At 55.0% G+C, this 21,022-nt stretch overlaps 1 protein-coding gene across 1 annotated transcript in view; it reads left to right on the top strand.

The window, feature by feature from the left end:
- Positions 1-6,378: 6,378 nt before the first annotated feature.
- LOC132814159 (glutamate receptor ionotropic, kainate 5-like) overlaps positions 6,379-21,022 on the top strand; it is a gene marked incomplete at its 5' end in the record, with an annotated part of 213,189 nt that continues 198,545 nt past the window's right edge. The window contains 2 exons of the mRNA XM_060823401.1: positions 6,379-6,488; positions 17,292-17,465. Coding sequence (XP_060679384.1) covers positions 6,379-6,488; positions 17,292-17,465 — 284 coding nt within the window. The remainder of the gene's footprint in view (positions 6,489-17,291; positions 17,466-21,022) is intronic.

The raw sequence follows: 21,022 nt of genomic DNA, 5'->3' as shown, positions 1-21,022 counted from the left end.
AATGACACCCCATTCCCTCTCTCTCTCTAATGACACCCCATTCCCTCTCTCTCTCTCTAATGACACCCCATTCTCTCTCTCTTTCTAATGTCACCCCATTCCCTCTCTCTCTCTTTCTAATGACACCCCATTCCCTCTCTCTCTCTCTAATGACACCCCATTCCCTCTCTCTCTCTTTCTAATGACACCCCATTCCCTCTCTCTCTCTAATGACACCCCATTCCCTCTCTCTCTCTCTAATGTCACCCCATTCCCTCTCTCTCTCTAATGTCACCCCATTCCCTCTCTCTCTTTCTAATGACACCCCATTCCCTCTCTCTCTCTCTAATGACACCCCATTCCCTCTCTCTCTCTAATGTCACCCCATTCACTCTCTCTCTAATGTCACCCCATTCCCTCTCTCTCTAATGTCACCCCATTCCCTCTCTCTCTCTAATGACACCCCACTCCCTCTCTCTCTCTAATGTCACCCCATTCCCTCTCTCTCTCTTTCTAATGACACCCCATTCCCTCTCTCTCTCTCTAATGACACCCCATTCCCTCTCTCTCTCTAATGTCACCCCATTCTCTCTCTCTCTAATGACACCCCATTCCCTCTCTCTCTAATGTCACCCCATTCCCTCTCTCTCTCTAATGTCACCCCATTCCCTCTCTCTCTCTAATGTCACCCCATTCCCTCTCTCTCTCTTTCTAATGACACCCCATTCCCTCTCTCTCTCTAATGACACCCCATTCCCTCTCTCTCTCTAATGTCACCCCATTCCCTCTCTCTCTAATGTCACCCCATTCCCTCTCTCTCTCTAATGTCACCCCATTCCCTCTCTCTCTCTAATGTCACCCCATTCCCTCTCTCTCTCTTTCTAATGACACCCCATTCCCTCTCTCTCTCTCATGACACCCCACTCCCTCTCTCTCTCTAATGTCACCCTGTTCCCTCTCTCTCTCTAATGTCACCCCATTCCCTCTCTCTCTCTTTCTAATGACACCCCATTCCCTCTCTCTCTCTAATGTCACCCCATTCCCTCTCTCTCTCTTTCTAATGACACCCCATTCCCTCTCTCTCTCTCTAATGTCACCCCATTCCCTCTCTCTCTCTTTCTAATGACACCCCATTCCCTCTCTCTCTCTCTAATGACACCCCATTCCCTCTCTCTCTCTAATGTCACCCCATTCCCTCTCTCTCTCTAATGTCACCCCATTCCCTCTCTCTCTCTTTCTAATGACACCCCATTCCCTCTCTCTCTCTAATGTCACCTCATTCTCTCTCTCTCTAATGTCACCCCATTCTCTCTCTCTCTAATGTCACCCCATTCCCTCTCTCTCTCTAATGACACCCCACTCCCTCTCTCTCTCTAATGTCACCCCATTCCCTCTCTCTCTCTAATGACACCCCACTCCCTCTCTCTCTCTCTAATGTCACCCCATTCTCTCTCTCTCTAATGTCACCCTGTTCCCTCTCTCTCTCTAATGACACCCCACTCCCTCTCTCTCTCTAATGTCACCCCATTCCCTCTCTCTCTAATGTCACCCCATTCCCTCTCTCTCTCTAATGTCACCCCATTCCCTCTCTCTCTCTAATGTCACCCCATTCTCTCTCTCTCTAATGACACCCCATTCCCTCTCTCTCTAATGTCACCCCATTCCCTCTCTCTCTCTAATGTCACCCCATTCCCTCTCTCTCTCTAATGTCACCCCATTCCCTCTCTCTCTCTTTCTAATGACACCCCATTCCCTCTCTCTCTCTAATGACACCCCATTCCCTCTCTCTCTCTAATGTCACCCCATTCCCTCTCTCTCTAATGTCACCCCATTCCCTCTCTCTCTCTAATGTCACCCCATTCCCTCTCTCTCTCTAATGTCACCCCATTCCCTCTCTCTCTCTTTCTAATGACACCCCATTCCCTCTCTCTCTCTCATGACACCCCACTCCCTCTCTCTCTCTAATGTCACCCTGTTCCCTCTCTCTCTCTAATGTCACCCCATTCCCTCTCTCTCTCTTTCTAATGACACCCCATTCCCTCTCTCTCTCTAATGTCACCCCATTCCCTCTCTCTCTCTTTCTAATGACACCCCATTCCCTCTCTCTCTCTCTAATGTCACCCCATTCCCTCTCTCTCTCTTTCTAATGACACCCCATTCCCTCTCTCTCTCTCTAATGACACCCCATTCCCTCTCTCTCTCTAATGTCACCCCATTCCCTCTCTCTCTCTAATGTCACCCCATTCCCTCTCTCTCTCTTTCTAATGACACCCCATTCCCTCTCTCTCTCTAATGTCACCTCATTCTCTCTCTCTCTAATGTCACCCCATTCTCTCTCTCTCTAATGTCACCCCATTCCCTCTCTCTCTCTAATGACACCCCACTCCCTCTCTCTCTCTAATGTCACCCCATTCTCTCTCTCTCTAATGTCACCCTGTTCCCTCTCTCTCTCTAATGACATCCCACTCCCTCTCTCTCTCTAATGTCACCCCATTCCCTCTCTCTCTCTAATGACACCCCACTCCCTCTCTCTCTCTCTAATGTCACCCCATTCTCTCTCTCTCTAATGTCACCCTGTTCCCTCTCTCTCTCTAATGACACCCCACTCCCTCTCTCTCTCTAATGTCACCCCATTCCCTCTCTCTCTAATGTCACCCCATTCCCTCTCTCTCTCTAATGTCACCCCATTCCCTCTCTCTCTCTAATGACACCCCATTCCCTCTCTCTCTCTAATGACACCCCATTCCCTCTCTCTCTAATAACACCCCATTCCCTCTCTCTCTCTAATGACACCCCATTCCCTCTCTCTCTCTAATGACGCCCCATTCCCTCTCTCTCTCTAATTACACCCCATTCTCTCTCTCTCTCTAATGACACCCCACTCCCTCTCTCTCTCTAATGACACCCCATTCCCTCTCTCTCTCTAATGTCACCCCATTCCCTCTCTCTCTCTAATAACACCCCATTCCCTCTCTCTCTCTAATGACACCCCACTCCCTCTCTCTCTCTAATGACACCCCATTCTCTCTCTCTCTCTTTCTAATGACACCCCATTCCCTCTCTCTCTCTCTCTAATGTCACCCCATTCCCTCTCTCTCTCTTTCTAATGACACCCCATTCCCTCTCTCTCTCTCTAATGACACCCCATTCTCTCTCTCTCTCTCTAATGTCACCCCATTCCCTCTCTCTCTCTTTCTAATGACACCCCATTCCCTCTCTCTCTCTCTAATGACACCCCATTCCCTCTCTCTCTCTCTAATGACACCCCATTCCCTCTCTCTCTCTAATGTCACCCCATTCCCTCTCTCTCTCTTTCTAATGACACCCCATTCCCTCTCTCTCTCTCTAATGTCACCCCATTCCCTCTCTCTCTCTTTCTAATGACACCCCATTCCCTCTCTCTCTCTAATGTCACCCCATTCCCTCTCTCTCTCTAATGTCACCCCATTCCCTCTCTCTCTCTCTAATGACACCCCATTCCCTCTCTCTCTCTCTCTCTCCCTCTCTCTCTAACGACACCCCATTCCCTCTCTCTCTCTAATGTCACCCCATTCCCTCTCTCTCTCTAATGTCACCCCATTCCCTCTCTCTCTCTAATGACACCCCATTCCCTCTCTCTCTCTCTCTCTCCCTCTCTCTCTAACGACACCCCATTCCCTCTCTCTCTCTAATGTCACCCCATTCCCTCTCTCTCTCTTTCTAATGTCACCCCATTCCCTCTCTCTCTCTAATGACACCCCATTCCCTCTCTCTCTCTCATGACACCCCATTCCCTCTCTCTCTCTAATGACACCCCATTCCCTCTCTCTCTCTCTCTCTCTCTAATGACGCCCCATTCCCTCTCTCTCTCTAATGACACCCCATTCCCTCTCTCTCAATGACACCCCATTCCCTCTCTCTCTCTAATGACACCCCATTCCCTCTCTCTTTCTAATGACACCCCATTCCCTCTCTCTCTAATGACACCCCATTCCCTCTCTCTCTCTAATGACACCCCATTCCCTCTCTCTCTCTCTAATGTCACCCCATTCCCTCTCTCTCTCTAATGACACCCCATTCCCTCTCTCTCTAATGACACCCCACTCCCTCTCTCTCTCTAATGTCACCCCATTCCCTCTCTCTCTCTAATGACACCCCATTCTCTCTCTCTCTAATGTCACCCCATTCCCTCTCTCTCTCTAATGTCACCCCATTCCCTCTCTCTCTCTTTCTAATGACACCCCATTCCCTCTCTCTCTCTCTAATGACACCCCATTCCCTCTCTCTCTCTAATGTCACCCCATTCCCTCTCTCTCTCTTTCTAATGACACCCCATTCCCTCTCTCTCTCTCTAATGTCACCCCATTCTCTCTCTCTCTCTTTCTAATGACACCCCATTCCCTCTCTCTCTCTCTAATGACACCCCATTCCCTCTCTCTCTCTAATGTCACCCCATTCCCTCTCTCTCTCTCTAATGACACCCCATTCCCTCTCTCTCTCTCTCTCTCTCCCTCTCTCTCTAACGACACCCCATTCCCTCTCTCTCTCTCTCTAATGGCACCCCATTCCCTCTCTCTCTCTAATGACACCCCACTCCCTCTCTCTCTCTAATGTCACCCCATTCCCTCTCTCTCTAACGACACCCCATTCCCTCTCTCTCTCTAATGACACCCCATTCCCTCTCTCTCTCTAATGACACCCCATTCCCTCTCTCTTTCTAATGACACCCCATTCCCTCTCTCTCTCTAATGTCTCCCCATTCCCTCTCTCTCTCTCTCTCTCTCTAATGACGCCCCATTCCCTCTCTCTCTCTAATGACACCCCATTCCCTCTCTCTCAATGACACCCCATTCCCTCTCTCTCTCTAATGACACCCCATTCCCTCTCTCTCTCTAATGACACCCCATTCCCTCTCTCTCTCTAATGACACCCCATTCCCTCTCTCTCTAATGACACCCCACTCCCTCTCTCTCTCTAATGTCACCCCATTCCCTCTCTCTCTCTAATGACACCCCATTCCCTCTCTCTCTCTAATGTCACCCCATTCCCTCTCTCTCTCTAATGACACCCCATTCCCTCTCTCTCTTTCTAATGACACCCCATTCCCTCTCTCTCTCTCTCTAATGTCACCCCATTCCCTCTCTCTCTCTCTCTAATGTCACCCCATTCCCTCTCTCTCTCTAATGACACCCCATTCCCTCTCTCTCTCTAATGTCACCCCATTCCCTCTCTCTCTCTAATGACACCCCATTCCCTCTCTCTCTTTCTAATGACACCCCATTCCCTCTCTCTCTCTCTCTAATGTCACCCCATTCCCTCTCTCTCTCTCTCTAATGTCACCCCATTCCCTCTCTCTCTCTAATGACACCCCATTCCCTCTCTCTCTCTAATGTCACCCCATTCCCTCTCTCTCTCTCTAATGTCACCCCATTCCCTCTCTCTCTCTAATGACACCCCATTCCCTCTCTCTCTCTAATGACCCCCCATTCCCTCTCTCTCTCTCCGATGGTCCCAGTTTCCGGTCCGTTTTCCCGCTGGATCCCTCTGCATGTTTCTTTGCTCTTCCTGTCGCCGAATGAGTTTTGTTTTCTGATATGTTCTCTCTGTGTTATCTTGTCCCTGTCTCTCCCTGACCTCTTTCCCCTGACCCCTGACCCCTGACCTCATCTTTGTTTTCCCCTGCCTCATGTTGTCCCTATTCTCTCTCTCTCTCTCTCCCTCTGTCCTTCCTCATTCCCCCATTCTCTCCTCTTTCACTGACATAACCTCCCTCGTTCCTCTGTCTATCTATCTCCCCTCCTTCCTCTCCCCTCGACCTGCTGACACTCTCTCTCCCCCCGCTGCCTCTGCCTCCCCTCTGTCTCCCCTCCTTCCCTGCCCCTCTCGGGGCTGATTCTCCCTCCCCTTCTCCCATGACCATCTCTCCCCCCCCCATGCTCCTTCTTCCTTCACCTGGCTCTCCTTCCCCAATGTCTCTCTCTCGCCTCCCCCCTCTCTCTCTCTTTCTCTCCCCCTCCTTCTCTCTGTCTTTCCCCACCTCCTCTCTGTCTCTCTGCCCCTCCTCTCTCTCTCCACCTTCCTCATCTCTCTGTCCATCTCCCTTCTCTCTCTCTCTCTTGTTCCCTCCTCTCTCTCTCTCCCTCCTCTCTCTCCATCTTCCTCCTCTCCCTCTCTCTCTCTATCTCCTTCCTCTCTTCTCCCCTTTTAACTCCCTCTTTTATCTCCCTCTCTATCCTCTCTCCCTCTCCCATCTCCCTCTCCCCCTCCCTCTTCCTCTCTTCCCTCCCTCTCCCATCTCCCCCGTCTCCCATTTCTCTCCTCTCCCTCCCTCCCTCCCTCTCTCCCTCTCTCCCCACTGTGTCCCTCCCTTTCCCCTCGGCCTCCCTCTCCTCTCCCTCCCTCTGTCGTTGCCTCTCTCAGGGACGAAAGCCCGGCTACTTCTCGTTCCTGGACCCATTCTCTCCCGCGGTCTGGCTGTTCATGTTACTTGGCTACCTGGCTGTCAGCTGTGTGCTCTTCCTCGCTGCACGGTAAGTGGTTCTACCCTCGAGACATTCCCGTCCCTCCCTCACACGGCCCCGGGTCACCGTGTTACTGACGCTGCCTGGTCTCAGTGACAGGCCTGTCCCTCCCTCACACGGCCCCGGGTCACCGTGTTACTGACGCTGCCTGGTCTCAGCGACAGGCCCGTCCCTCCCTCACACGGCCCCGGGTCACCGTGTTACTGACGCTGCCTGGTCTCAGCGACAGGCCCGTCCCTCCCTCACACGGCCCCGGGTCACCGTGTTACTGACGCTGCCTGGTCTCAGCGACAGGCCCGTCCCTCCCTCACACGGCCCCGGGTCACCGTGTTACTGACGCTGCCTGGTCTCAGCGACAGGCCTGTCCCTCCCTCACACGGCCCCGGGTCACCGTGTTACTGACGCTGCCTGGTCTCAGCGACAGGCCTGTCCCTCCCTCACACGGCCCCGGGTCACCGTGTTACTGACACACGGCCCCGGGTCACCGTGTTACTGACGCTGCCTGGTCTCAGCGACAGGCCCGTCCCTCCCTCACACGGCCCCGGGTCACCGTGTTACTGACGCTGCCTGGTCTCAGCGACAGGCCTGTCCCTCCCTCACACGGCCCCGGGTCACCGTGTTACTGACGCTGCCTGGTCTCAGCGACAGGCCTGTCCCTCCCTCACACGGCCCCGGGTCACCGTGTTACTGACGCTGCCTGGTCTCAGCGACAGGCCTGTCCCTCCCTCACACGGCCCCGGGTCACCGTGTTACTGACGCTGCCTGGTCTCAGCGACAGGCCTGTCCCTCCCTCACACGGCCCCGGGTCACCGTGTTACTGACGCTGCCTGGTCTCAGTGACAGGCCTGTCCCTCCCTCACATGGCCCCGGGTCACCGTGTTACTGACGCTGCCTGGTCTCAGCGACAGGCCCGTCCCTCCCTCACACGGCCCCGGGTCACCGTGTTACTGACGCTGCCTGGTCTCAGCGACAGGCCTGTCCCTCCCTCACACGGCCCTGGGTCACCGTGTTACTGACGCTGCCTGGTCTCAGCGACAGGCCTGTCCCTCCCTCACACGGCCCCGGGTCACCGTGTTACTGACGCTGCCTGGTCTCAGCGACAGGCCCGTCCCTCCCTCACACGGCCCCGGGTCACCGTGTTACTGACGCTGCCTGGTCTCAGCGACAGGCCTGTCCCTCCCTCACACGGCCCCGGGTCACCGTGTTACTGACGCTGCCTGGTCTCAGCGACAGGCCTGTCCCTCCCTCACACGGCCCCGGGTCACCGTGTTACTGACGCTGCCTGGTCTCAGCGACAGGCCTGTCCCTCCCTCACACGGCCCCGGGTCACCGTGTTACTGACGCTGCCTGGTCTCAGCGACAGGCCCGTCCCTCCCTCACACGGCCCCGGGTCACCGTGTTACTGACGCTGCCTGGTCTCAGCGACAGGCCTGTCCCTCCCTCACACGGCCCCGGGTCACCGTGTTACTGACGCTGCCTGGTCTCAGCGACAGGCCCGTCCCTCCCTCACACGGCCCCGGGTCACCGTGTTACTGACGCTGCCTGGTCTCAGCGACAGGCCTGTCCCTCCCTCACACGGCCCCGGGTCACCGTGTTACTGACACACGGCCCCGGGTCACCGTGTTACTGACGCTGCCTGGTCTCAGCGACAGGCCTGTCCCTCCCTCACACGGCCCCGGGTCACCGTGTTACTGACGCTGCCTGGTCTCAGCGACAGGCCTGTCCCTCCCTCACACGGCCCCGGGTCACCGTGTTACTGACGCTGCCTGGTCTCAGCGACAGGCCCGTCCCTCCCTCACACGGCCCTGGGTCACCGTGTTACTGACGCTGCCTGGTCTCAGCGACAGGCCCGTCCCTCCCTCACACGGCCCCGGGTCACCGTGTTACTGACGCTGCCTGGTCTCAGCGACAGGCCCGTCCCTCCCTCACACGGCCCCGGGTCACCGTGTTACTGACGCTGCCTGGTCTCAGCGACAGGCCTGTCCCTCCCTCACACGGCCCTGGGTCACCGTGTTACTGACGCTGCCTGGTCTCAGCGACAGGCCTGTCCCTCCCTCACACGGCCCCGGGTCACCGTGTTACTGACGCTGCCTGGTCTCAGCGACAGGCCCGTCCCTCCCTCACACGGCCCCGGGTCACCGTGTTACTGACGCTGCCTGGTCTCAGCGACAGGCCCGTCCCTCCCTCACACGGCCCTGGGTCACCGTGTTACTGACGCTGCCTGGTCTCAGCGACAGGCCTGTCCCTCCCTCACACGGCCCCGGGTCACCGTGTTACTGACGCTGCCTGGTCTCAGCGACAGGCCTGTCCCTCCCTCACACGGCCCCGGGTCACCGTGTTACTGACGCTGCCTGGTCTCAGCGACAGGCCTGTCCCTCCCTCACACGGCCCCGGGTCACCGTGTTACTGACGCTGCCTGGTCTGTACTGTTCTTGCCTCGTTTCCGGGCTTCCTCTCTCTACCTCTGTCTGTCTGTGCTGCTGTCCGCTGGGTAATACTATCCCACTGATTGGATGAGAGGGACTGAATGGCCTCCTTTTGATTAAGTAGTTGGGGGTTTCCCCTGTTGTTTACCCTGTGCCCGCTCATGATAACTCTGAAGGAGGTACGTGCGGTCTCTCTGAGTGTGGGGACAGCAGTAAGCTGGCTGGGAGGGTGAGCTGGGCGGACATGTTACCCTGTGACTGGGACAGGCCGCGTGACTGGGAACGTGCACGGCCCCCAAGGATAATGTGGGTAAACGTGAGGTTAGCCACTTTGGGAGCACAAGGGGCAAGTCTAGTTGGGAAGACCATCAGGCATAGGAGCTAAAAGTAGGCCATTCAGCCCATCTTGGCTGCTCTCCTGTTCCATCATGGCCGATCAGTTTTTCAACCCCATTCCCCCACACTCTCTCGTAACCCTGGATCCCCGTTACAGTTCAGAGCCTGTCTATCTCAGTGTTAAATATCCTCAGTGACCAGGCCTCCCCAGCTTTCTATTCCAAACATTGCCCACTCTCTAGCTGAGGAAATCTCTCCCTTCACTCTGAGACTGTGCCCTAATCCCTCCTCCCAATGGAAACATCTTCTCACACCCCTCTCTGTCCAGGCCGGGTAATATTCCGTCAATGTCTGGTAGCTCTCCCCCTCGTCCGGTGAAACTCCGCTGAGTATAGACCCAGGAAGAGGGCGGTGCAGGGACCGCAGTGCCGCCTGGGTGTCCCCTCGTTCACCAGGCACCTGAATGGGTGCACGGCGCGGGCAGCTCGGTGTGTCATGGCGTCCTTCCCAGTGAGAGGAGGCAGGACCAGGAGATGGGCTGCCTCTCCGTGTTCGTACAGGGTGAGAGGGCAGCCCTGGAATCTGGTTAGATCCCCGGCCCTGTGGAAACAGGCCCAAACCAGGCCACACCGACCCTCCGCAGGGTCACCCACCCTTGCCCCCCCGACACTGAGCATTCTGGGGAAGTTAGCGCGGCCAGATCACCCTGACCTGCTCATCCTTGGATCGTGGGAGGAAACCGGAGCACCCGGAGGTAAAAAGCCGGCATACGATCTATATCCCTGCTGTTCAGGGTCTGTGTAAATCCTCTGAAATGTTGCTATAGTATCTGCTTCTACCCCCGACCTCCCTCCCCCCGGCAACGTGTCTCTGCTGGGTGAGAGGAAATGTTCCTCACACATCTCCTTTAAACATTTCCCCTCTCACTCTAAACCTCTGCCCCCTAATTGTTTTGATTTTATTCACTTGTGGGACATGAGCATCTCTGGCTGGGCCCAGCGTTGGTTACCCCGTCCCTAGTTGCCACCCCCCCCCTCCCATCTTGGGAAGATGGGGCGAGAGCCGCCATCTTGAATGGCCGCCATCTTGAATGGCTGCTCTGGGTTAGACCCACAATGTTGTCCCTGAGGGAGGGAATCCCAGGAATCTGGCCCAGCCACACCGAAGGGTCGGCGAGATATTCCCAAAGTTGGGATGCGGAGTGGCTCAGGGAGGAGCTGGGGAGCCTGCAGGGGGCGGTATTCCCGATGGAGGTGACCGTGGATTTGGCCTGAGGGTCTTGACCATTCCCGTCCCGGGAGAGAGACTCTGACGGTCCACCCTGTCCGCGCCTCTCATCAGTTTATAAACTTCCAGCCAGGCGGCTCCTCCCCTCAGCCTCCGACGCTCCGGTGAAAGCAATCCCAGGTTGTCCACCCTCTCCTTCCAGCCAGTGCGCTCCGACTCAGGCGGCGTCCCAGCGAGACCCTCTTCACTACGGTCTCCGGAGCCACCAGGAGCTGCCGACAGGGCGGTGACCGGAGCTGCGCGCCAAGTGGGAACCGCAGTCAAGTTTCAGAGAGCTGCCCACGTGTAGAGTCAGTGCCCTGACCAGTAAAGGCAGGTATGCCACCTGCCTTCCATGCCACCTTCACCTCTTGGGGTGCCACTTTCAGGGAGCGGTGGGGTTCCTGACGAGAGCCTGATGCAGTTAGCGCTCCGGTCGCCATAGGATTGAGGAAGGGTCCCTTAGCAACCGACAAAGTTCCACCAGGGTTGGACAGAGGGAAACCTAGGAAGGGTGGTGCCTTCCCCTCTGACCTATCACCTCCATCCCCACCCCCACCCCCCTACCGTACTCGTTGCTACCTTCTCCCCCGCCCCCTCCCCCATTTATCTCTCCACCTCTGGAGGATTCCTGCCTCTATTCCTGACGAAGGGCTGTTGCCCGAAACGTCGATGTTCCGGTTCCTCGGATGCTGCCTGACCTGCTGTGCTTTCCCAGCCCCACCCTGATCTGATCCCTGAGGAGAGCCCGGGAAGGATGTTCCCCGTGACCAGGGAGGGCCGCCCAGCCTGAGGACACAGGCCGCGCTGGGCCGGGCTGAGGAGGAAGTGGGGGGTTCTCTTCGAGAAAACGAGGCGTAAATCCTTGAATGTAGTTGGAGAGGGAGTTAGGTCCCGTTCTGAGGCTGGAGGTACCAAAGGGTTTAGAGAGAAACGAGAGCGGGGGGGATTGATTGGACGATCAGCTGGTTGAATGTTCGAACAGGTTCAAAGGGCTGAATGGCCTACATCTGCTCCTATTTTATCTGCATTTCAGACTCACTTACTCACATCTGAACTCTGTTTCAGAATCCCTCCCGGAGAATCCGGTTTCAGTCCCCCACCCCCCTTCTCCCGCGGTATTCACAAACCTCTCCGTGATCCCGTCCCTGGCGAGAGAAGCCTTCCCCCCCCGAGACAGCGCCAATACCTCAGGGATGCCTTTTGATGCCCTGCTCTATCATTTCCTCCCGGAAGTTTGTTTCCAGGCCTTCGATTCCCTCTAGGATAGAGAACGTTGCAGCCCAGTACAGGCCCTTCGGCCCCTCGATGTTGTGCTGACCCGTGGAACCAACCTGAAGCCCATCGAACCTCCACTATTCCATTCTCACCCACATCTCTGTCCCATGGCCATTTCAATCCTGTACATTTGGCGAGTCTTCTACTACTGTTCCACACCTTCACTATTCACTGAGTGAAGAAGCTACCTCTGACAACGTCCTATATCTACCACCCCTCAATTTAAAGCCATCACAATCTGAGGATAAAGGCTCTCCCTGTCCACCCTCTCTAACCCTCTGTACGTCTCCATTAAGTCACCTCTCAACCTCCTTCTCTCTCACAAAAACAGCCTCAGCCGTTCCTCATAAAACCTTCCCTCCAAACCAGGCAACATCCCGGTAAATCTCCTCTGCCCCCTTTCCAAAGCTTCCACGTCCTTCCTGTAACGCGGTGACCAGGACTGGACACGATACTCCAAGTGCGGCCGCACCAGGGATTTGTACAGCTGCAGCATAACCTCATGGTTCCAAATCCCAATCCCTCTGCCAATAAAAGCTAACACACCATAAGACTTCTTAACAACCCTGCCAACCTGGGTGGCAACTTTCAGGGATCTGTGTACCTGGACACCGAGATCTCTCTGCTCATCTACACCACCAAGAATCCTACCATTAGCCCAGTACTTTGCATTCTGGTTACTCTGACCGAAGTGAATCACCTCACACTTGTCCGCATTAAACTCCATTTGCCACCTCTCAGCCCAGCTCTGCAGCTTATCTATGTCTCTCTGTAACCTACAACATCCTTCGTCACCATCCACAACTCCACCGACCTCAGTGTCGTCTGCAAATTTACTAACCCGCCCACATCCAGGTCGTTTATAAAAATGACAAACAGCAGTGGACCCAAAACAGATCCTTGCGGTACACCACTAGTAACTGAGCTCCAGGGTGAACATTTCCCATCAACCACCACCCTCTGTCTTCTTTCGGCAAGCCAATTTCTGATCCACACCACTAAACCACCCTCAATCTGTGTATTTTGTGCAGTGGCCTCTCACGGGGAACCTTATCAAACGCCTTTATTGAAATCCATGTACACCACATCGATGTCTTTACCCTCATCCACCTGCTTGGTCAAAAAACTCAATAAGGTTTGTGAGGCACGACCTGCCCTTCACAAAACCGTGCTGACTATCCCTAATCAGCTTATTCCTTTCTAGATGATGATAAATCCTATCTCTTATAACCTTATCCAACGTTTACCCACAAGGCTCACTGCTCTATGATTACCAGCGTTGTTGCTAATCCCCTTCTTGAACAAGGGGACAACATTTGCTATCCTCCAGTCTTCTGGCACTATTCCTGTAGACAATGATGACATAACGATCAAAGCCAAAGGTTCTGCAATCTCTTCCCTGGCTTCCCAGAGAATCCTGGGATAAATCCCATCCGGCCCAGGGGACTTATCCGTTTTCACACACTGCAGGATTTCCAACACCTCTCGCTTGTGAACTTCAATCCCATCTCGTCTAGGATCTCAGTATTCTCCTCAACAACTTCGCCTTTTTCCAGAGTGAAAAATATTCATTCAGCGCTTCCCCTTTCTCCTCGGACTCCACACACAACTTCCCACTCCTCTCCTTGATTAGCCCGAATCTTTCTCTAGTCATTGTTTTATTCCTGATATACCTACAGAAAGCTTTAGAGTTTTCCTTGATCCTACCCGCCATGTCCTCACCTGGCTCTTCATCGCTCTCTCTTTAGGCCTTTCCTGGCTAACTCGCTTTCTTTCTCAGTAATCCCAACGAATTGGCCACGCTAAGTTTCCCATAGTGCTCAGGGATGTGTGGGTTGGGCGCATTAGTCAGGGGGAAACGTAGAGGAAGAGGGCAGAGGAATGGGTCTGGGTGGGATACTCTTTGGAGGGTCAGGGTGGACTTGTTGGGCCGAATGGTCTGTTTCCACACTGTTGGGAATTCAATGATTCTATGACAACAGGGCAGCTCAGTGCTGCCTCACAGCGCCAGGGTCCCAGGTTCGATTCCCGCCCCAGGTGACTGACTGTGTGGAGTTTGCACTTTCTCCCTGTGTCTGTGTGGGTTTCCTCTGGGTGCTCCGGTTTCCTCCCACAGTCCAAAGATGTGCAGGTTAGGGTGGATTGGCCATGGGAAATTACCCGCAGTATTCAGGGATGTGCAGGTTAGGGGGGATTGGCCATGGGAAATTACCCACAGTGCTCAGGGATGTGCAGGTTAGGGGGGATTGGCCATGGGAAATTACCCACAGTGCTCAGGGATGTGCAGGTTAGGGGGGATTGGCCATGGGAAATTACCCACAGTGCTCAGGGATGTGCAGGTTAGGGGGGATTGGCCATGGGAAATTACCCACAGTGTTCAGGGATGTGCAGGTTAGGGGGGATTGGCCATGGGAAATTACCCACAGTGCTCAGGGATGTGCAGGTTAGGGGGGATTGGCCATGGGAAATTACCCACAGTGCTCAGGGATGTGCAGGTTAGGGTGAATTGGCCATGGGAAATTACCCACAATGTTAGGTGCATTAGTCAGAGGGAAATGGGTCTGGGTGGGTTACTCTTTGGAGAGTGGGTGTGGACTGGTTGGGCCTGTTCCCACGCTGTAGGGAATCTAATCTAATCTTGCAGTTCTCAGCTTTCACAGCATAGACAAACCTCCATTAACACTGCAGGGTGCCGTGCACTGCGATGGTAATGGGACCAGAAAGGGGGAGGGGGCGAGGGGGGCATTGCTTTCAAATTCAAACCAGGACTCCTGGGGGTGACATCAGGAATCACCTCCATCCCCCACCACCTGCCAACCCTGCCCTAAATAAAGCTGTTGAGGTGAAGGGTCAGTTAGAAGTGGCAAGTTGACTGCTCCTGGAATGGGAGAGGGGTTGAAGCCTTGCCCCACACCTCAGGACGGACATGCTGGCACAGGAGCGTGCCCAGCGGAGACTCACACGGATGCTCCCTGGAATGGTCGGCCGAACATACGAGGAACGGCTGAGGATCCTGGGATTGTATTCATGAGAGTTTACAAGATTGAGGGGAGATCTAATAGAAATTTACAAGATCATGCATGATTTAGAAAGGGTGGATGCTGGGAAGTTGTTTCTGTTAAGCGAGGAGACTAGGATCCGTGGGCACTGCCTTAGAATTAGAGGAGGTCAATTCAGAACAGAAATGCGGAGACATTTCTTCAGCCAGAGGGTGGTGGGCCTGTGGAATTCATTGCCGCAGAGTGCAGTGGAGGCCGGGACACTAAATATCTTCAAGGCCGAGATTGATAGATTCTTAATCTCGCAAGGAATGAAGGGGAGAGTGCGGGTAAGTGGAGTTGAAACGCCCATCAGCCTTGATTGAACGGTGGAGAGGACTCGATGGGCCGAATGGCCTTGCCCCACCCTCCTGATGTCTTCTGGTCTCGCCTTTATCCGAATGACCTCCTCCAGATCCCGTCTCCCTGCTCGCCCTCTGAGCTGGGTGTTGAGGACAGGGAGGCGTTGTGTTCGTTCGTTGGGGGGGTAGCTGGGCCCCGCGTTTATTGTTGGGGCGCGAGAGAACCGCGGGCGCTGTGAAGGAACAGGGGTTGCTGGAAAAACTCGGCAGGTTCTGGCAGCGTCTGTGGAGGCAGGAATCAAAAGTGAGGGTCTCAGGTCCACTGAGCCTTCTCAGAGCAGACAGCAGCTAGGTCATTATTGGGTTCAATTCAGGAAAGAGGTCATGACCCCCGTCCCTAGTTGCCCCCCCCCCCCCCGGCAACCTTGAGAGGGTGGGGGGGTGAGCTGCCATCTTGAATCACTGCATTCTACCTGCAGGAGGGAGACCCACAATGTTCCTGAGAGGGGGATTTCCAGGATTCTCACCCCCACTGAAGGAATGGGAGATACATATCCAAACGGGATGGGGAGGGGCTCGGAGGGGAACATGCAGAGGGGGAGGGGTGGTGTTCCCATGTGTCCGTCGCCCCTTGTCCTTCCCGATGGAAGGGGGCGTGGGTTTGGAAGGTGCTGCCTGAGGGTCTTTGGTGAGCATCTTGTAGCTGGTACACACTGCTGTTACTGAGGGGGGGTGGGGGGAGGGAGGGGATGGTACACACTGCTGTTACTGAGGGAGGGTGGGGGGAGGGAGGGGATGGTACACACTGCTGTTACTGAGGGGGGGGTGGGGGGAGGGAGGGGATGGTACACACTGCTGTTACTGAGGGGGGGTGGGGGGAGGGAGGGGATGGTACACACTGCTGTTACTGAGGGGACGGTACACACTGCTGTTACTGGGGTGGGGTGGGGGGAGGGAGGGGATGGTACACGCTGCTGTTACTGAGGGGGGAGGGAGGGGATGGTACACACTGCTGTTACTGAGGGGGTGTGGGGGAGGGAGGGGATGGTACACACTGCTGTTACTGCGTGGGGTGGGGGGAGGGAGGGGATGGTACACACTGCTGTTACTGAAGGGGGTGGGGGGGGAGGGAGGGGACGGTACACACTGCTGTTACTGAGGTGGGTGGGGGGGAGGGGATGGTACATACTGCTGTTACTGAGGGGGGGTGGTGTGAGGGAGGGGATGGTACACACTGCTGTTACTGAGGGGGGGGGGTGGGGGGGAGGGAGGGGACGGTACACACTGCTGTTACTGAGGGGGGGGGAGGGAGGGGTTGTTTGTGGGTGTGGGGCTGGGGGCTGCTTTGTCCCTGGATGGTTTTGAGCTTCTCGAGTGTTGTTGGAGCTGCCCCCATCCAGGGGCAAGTGAGGAGTATTCCCTCCCCCTCCTGACCTGTGAGTTGTAGATGGTGGGACAGGCCGGGGTGGGGGTCGTTACTCGCTGCAGGGCCCCCAGCCTCTGACCTGCTCTTGCAGCCGCTGTGTTACTGTGATGAGGCCAGTTGAGTTTGCCCTTTTCGATGGTGAGGGATTCAGTGGGGTGGCACCGTGGCTCAGTGGTTAGCGCTGCTGCCTCACAGGACCTGGGTTCGATTCCAGCCTCAGGCAACTCTCTGTGTGGAGTTTGCACATTCTCCCTGTGTCTGTGTGGGTTTCCTCCCACAGTCCAAAGATGTGCAGGTCAGGGTGGATTGGCCATGGGAAATTACCCACAGTGCTCAGGGATGTGCAGGTTAGGGTGGATTGGCCATGGGAAATTACCCACAGTGTTCAGGGATGTGTAGGTTAGGGTGGATTGGCCATGGGAAATTACCCACAGTGTTCAGGGATGTGTAGGTTAGGGTGGATTAGTCTGGGGTTACTGTCGGGGTAAGGGTTACTCTTTGAGGGGTCGGTGTGGACGTGTTGGGCTGAAGAGCCTGCTTCCACATTGTCGGGATAACAGTGATGGTAACACCATGGAATGTGAAGGGGCGGTGGTTACAGCGTCTGTTCTCGGTAACGGTCACTGTCTGGGACCTGAATGTTACTCCCCACTTGTCAGCCCGAGCCGGGAGATTGTTCGGGATTTGTTCCATTCGCCCCTCGGGCAGTCACCTTGCCTCTTCTCGTTCCCTTTTGGCAGAATGAGCCCTTACGAGTGGTACAACCCTCACCCGTGCCTGAGGGAGCGAGTGGACATCCTGGAGAACCAGTACACGCTGGGGAACAGCCTTTGGTTCCCGGTCGGAGGTTTCATGCAGCAGGGCTCTGAGATTATGCCCCGTGCTCTCTCCACGCGCTGCGTCAGCGGAGTCTGGTGAGTGGGCAAGGGGCTGGGGGGAAGGGTGGGGGGAGAGGGGGGAGAAGGTTGAGGGAGGAGCAGCAACAACGTTTCACTGGCTATCGCCTACCTCATCCCACCGTGAGAAAGGATGGCAGCTTTCAGCCTTGGATCGTCTCCAGTTAGACTCTCGCTCGCTGGTGGGCAGGTGGGCAGCTTGCTATCATTTCTCCCGCGCCATTCGCCTCCGGTTCCACGCGTTACTGGGACCCACGGGGCAGGGGCTGCGCCCGACTGATTCAGAGCTGCATTCACAGAGGGAGGTCGGAAGGCACAAGGAAATTTGGGACAATTCCCATTTCACGCGCCTTGCAGTAACTTCACGAGTGATGTTTTATTCATGGGGGTCAGCGGCTGGGCCCAGCGTTTATTACCCTGTCCCTGATTGCCCCTTGAGAGGGTGGGGTGGGGAGAGCCGCCATCTTGAACCACTGCAGTCCATGTGTTGACCCACAATGTTCAGGAGGGAATTCCAGGAATCTGACCCAGCCGCACTGAAGGGACGGCGAGATATTTCCAAGTCGGGATGGGGAGTGACTCAGAGGGGAACTTGCAAGGAGTGGGGTTCCCATATATCTGCTGCCCCTTGTCCTTCCCGATGGAAGGGGCCGTGGGTTTGGAAGGTGCTGCCTGAGGGTCTTTGGTGAGTTTCTGCAGGGCATCTTGTAGCTGGGACAACACTGCTGTTACTGAGGGGGGTTGGGGGGAGGGAGGGAGGGAGGGGATGTTTGTGGGTGTGGGGCCAATCCAGCGGGGGCTGCTTTGTCCCTGGATGGTGGAGAGCTTCTCGAGTGTTGTTGGAGCTGCCCCCACCCAGGGGCAAGTGGGGAGTATTCCCTCCCCCTCCTGACCTGGGCCTTGTAGATGATGGTGTTTACTTTCTGTCATTTACATAAATGATTTGGATCGAGCATAAGAGGTAAAGTTAGTAAGTTTGCAGATGACCCCAAAATTGGAGGTGTAGTGGGCAGCGAAGAGGGTTCCCTCAGATTACAACAGGATCTGGACCAGATGGGCCCATGGGCTGAGAAGTGGCAGATGGAGTTTAATTCAGATAAATGTGAGGTGCTGCATTTTGGGAAAGCAAATCTTAGCAGGACTTATACACTTAATGGTAAGGTCCTAGGGAGTGTTGCTGAACAAAGAGACCTTGGAGTGCAGGTTCATAGCTCCTTGAAAGTGGAGTCGCAGGTAGATAGGATAGTGAAGGAGGTGTTTGGTATGCTTTCCTTTATTGGTCAGTGTATTGAGTACAGGAGTTGGGAGGTCATGTTGCGGCTGTACAGGACATTGGTTAGGCCACTGTTGGAATATTGCATGCAATTCTGGTCTCCTTCCTATCGGAAAGATGTTGTGAAACTTGAAAGGGTTGAGAAAAGATTTACAAGGATGTTGCCAGGGTTGGAGGGTCTGAGCTACAGGGAGAGGCTGAACAGGCTGGGGCTGTTTTCCCTGGAGCGTCGGAGGCTGAGGGGTGACCTTATAGAGGTTTATAAAACCATGAGGGGCATGGATAGGATAAATAGACAAAGTCTTTTCCCTGGAGTGGGAGAGTCCAGAACTAGAGGGGCATAGGTTTAGGGTGAGAGGGGAAAGATATAACAGGGACCTAAGGGGCAACGTTTTCACACAGAGGGTGGTACGTGTATGGAATGAGCTGCCAGAGGATGTGGTGGAGGCTGGTACAATTACAACATTTAAGAGGCAGTTGGATGGGTATATGAATAGGAAGGGTTTGGAGGGATATGGGCCGGGTGCTGGCAGGTGGGACTAGATTGGGTTGGGATATCTGGGTCAGCATGGACAGGTTGGGCCGAAGGATCTGTTTCCGTGCTGTACATCTCTATGACTCTATGACAGGCTTTGGGGGGAGTTAGGAGGGGAGTTACTCGCTGAGGGATTCCCAGCCTCTGACCTGTTCCTGTAGGTCCTGTGTTTATGTGGTGGGTCCAGTTGTGTTTGTGATCAATAGTAACTCCCAGGATGTTGTTAGTGGGGGAGTCAGTGATGGTAACACCATTGGATGTTAAGGGGCGGTGGTTAGAGCGTCTGTTATCGGTGTCGGTAACTGTCTGCCATTTCTGGGGCCTGAATGTCACTCCCCACTTGTCAGCCCAAGCCGGGAGATTGTCCAGATCTTGGTACATTTGGGCCCGGAGTGTTTCAGGATCTGAGGAATGGTGAATGGTGCTGAACACTGTGTAATCATTGGCGACCATCCCCACGTCTGACCTTGTCATGGAGGGAAGGTCATTGCTGAAGCAGCTGATGATGGCTGGGCTGAGGACACTGCCCTGAGGGAGTCCTGCAGCGATGGCCTAGAGCTGGGACGACTGACCCCCGACAACCACAACCAGCATCCTGTGTGCCAGGCGTGATGACTCCAACCAGGAGAGGCTATGCCCCCCCGATACCCTTTGATCCCACAGAACAATCCAGCGCAGAACAGGCCCTTCGGCCTAAGCCCATCCCCCCATACTATCCCATCATCACCCATGTGCTTATCTAAGGATTGTTTAACTCTCCCTAATGTGGCTGGGTTAACTACATTAGCAGGTAGGGCATCCCACACCCTTACCACGCTCTGAGTAAGGAACCAGCCTCTGACATCTGTCTTAAATCTATCGCCCCTCAGTTTGTAGCTATGCCCCCCTCGTACACACTGACATCACCATCCGAGGAAAAAGAGTCTCACTGTCTACCCTGTCTCATCCTCTGACCATCTTGTATGTCTCTATCAAATCCCCCCCTTAGCCTCTTCCCTCCAATGAGAATGGACCCAAGTCCCTCAGCCTTTCCTCACAAGACCTTCCCTCCAGACCAGGCAACATCCTGGTAAATCTCCTCTGCCCCTTTCCCAATGCTTCCACCTCCTTCCTGTCATGGGGTGACCAGAACTGTACACAATATTCCAAGTGCGGCCGTACTTGTACAGTTGCAGCGTGATATTGTGGCTCCAGAACTCAATCCCACTACCAATAACACCGAACACCCCGTACGCCAGCACTATCCACCTGGGTGGAGAAAGTGAGGACTGCAGATGCTGGAGATCAGAGCTGAAAATGTGTTGCTGGAAAAGCGCAGCAGGTCAGGCAGCATCCAAGGAACAGGAGAATCGAGGTTTCGGGAATCCTGATGAAGGGCTTATGCCCGAAACGTCGATTCTCCTGCTCTTTGGATGCTGCCTGACCTGCTGCGTTTTTCCAGCAACACATTTTCAGCTATCCACCTGGGTGGCAACTATCAGGGATCTATGTACATGGGACACCAAGATCCCTCTGCACACCCACACTGCCATCGCCCCAGTAATCTGCCTTCCTGTTATCCTTCCCAAAGTGAATCCCCTCACGTTTAGCTGCACCGAACCCCAGCTTTGCCCCAAGCTCCTTCATACCGCCCTCGGTCCCACGCAGGGCCTTGATGTCAAATTCCCCTCCGGAGTTCAGCTCCTTAATCCGAAGGCCAGGACGAGGATCAGGAGCTGTGCGTGCCCAGGCCGAACTCCCAAACCGGGATCAGGAGAATGGAACAAC

The sequence above is a fragment of the Hemiscyllium ocellatum genome, unplaced genomic scaffold (genome assembly GCF_020745735.1).
Source record: "Hemiscyllium ocellatum isolate sHemOce1 unplaced genomic scaffold, sHemOce1.pat.X.cur. scaffold_701_pat_ctg1, whole genome shotgun sequence".
Lineage (NCBI taxonomy): Eukaryota > Metazoa > Chordata > Chondrichthyes > Orectolobiformes > Hemiscylliidae > Hemiscyllium > Hemiscyllium ocellatum.
The sequence above is the reverse complement of the archived record's forward strand: the minus strand, read 5'-3'. Positions and strand labels throughout refer to the sequence as shown.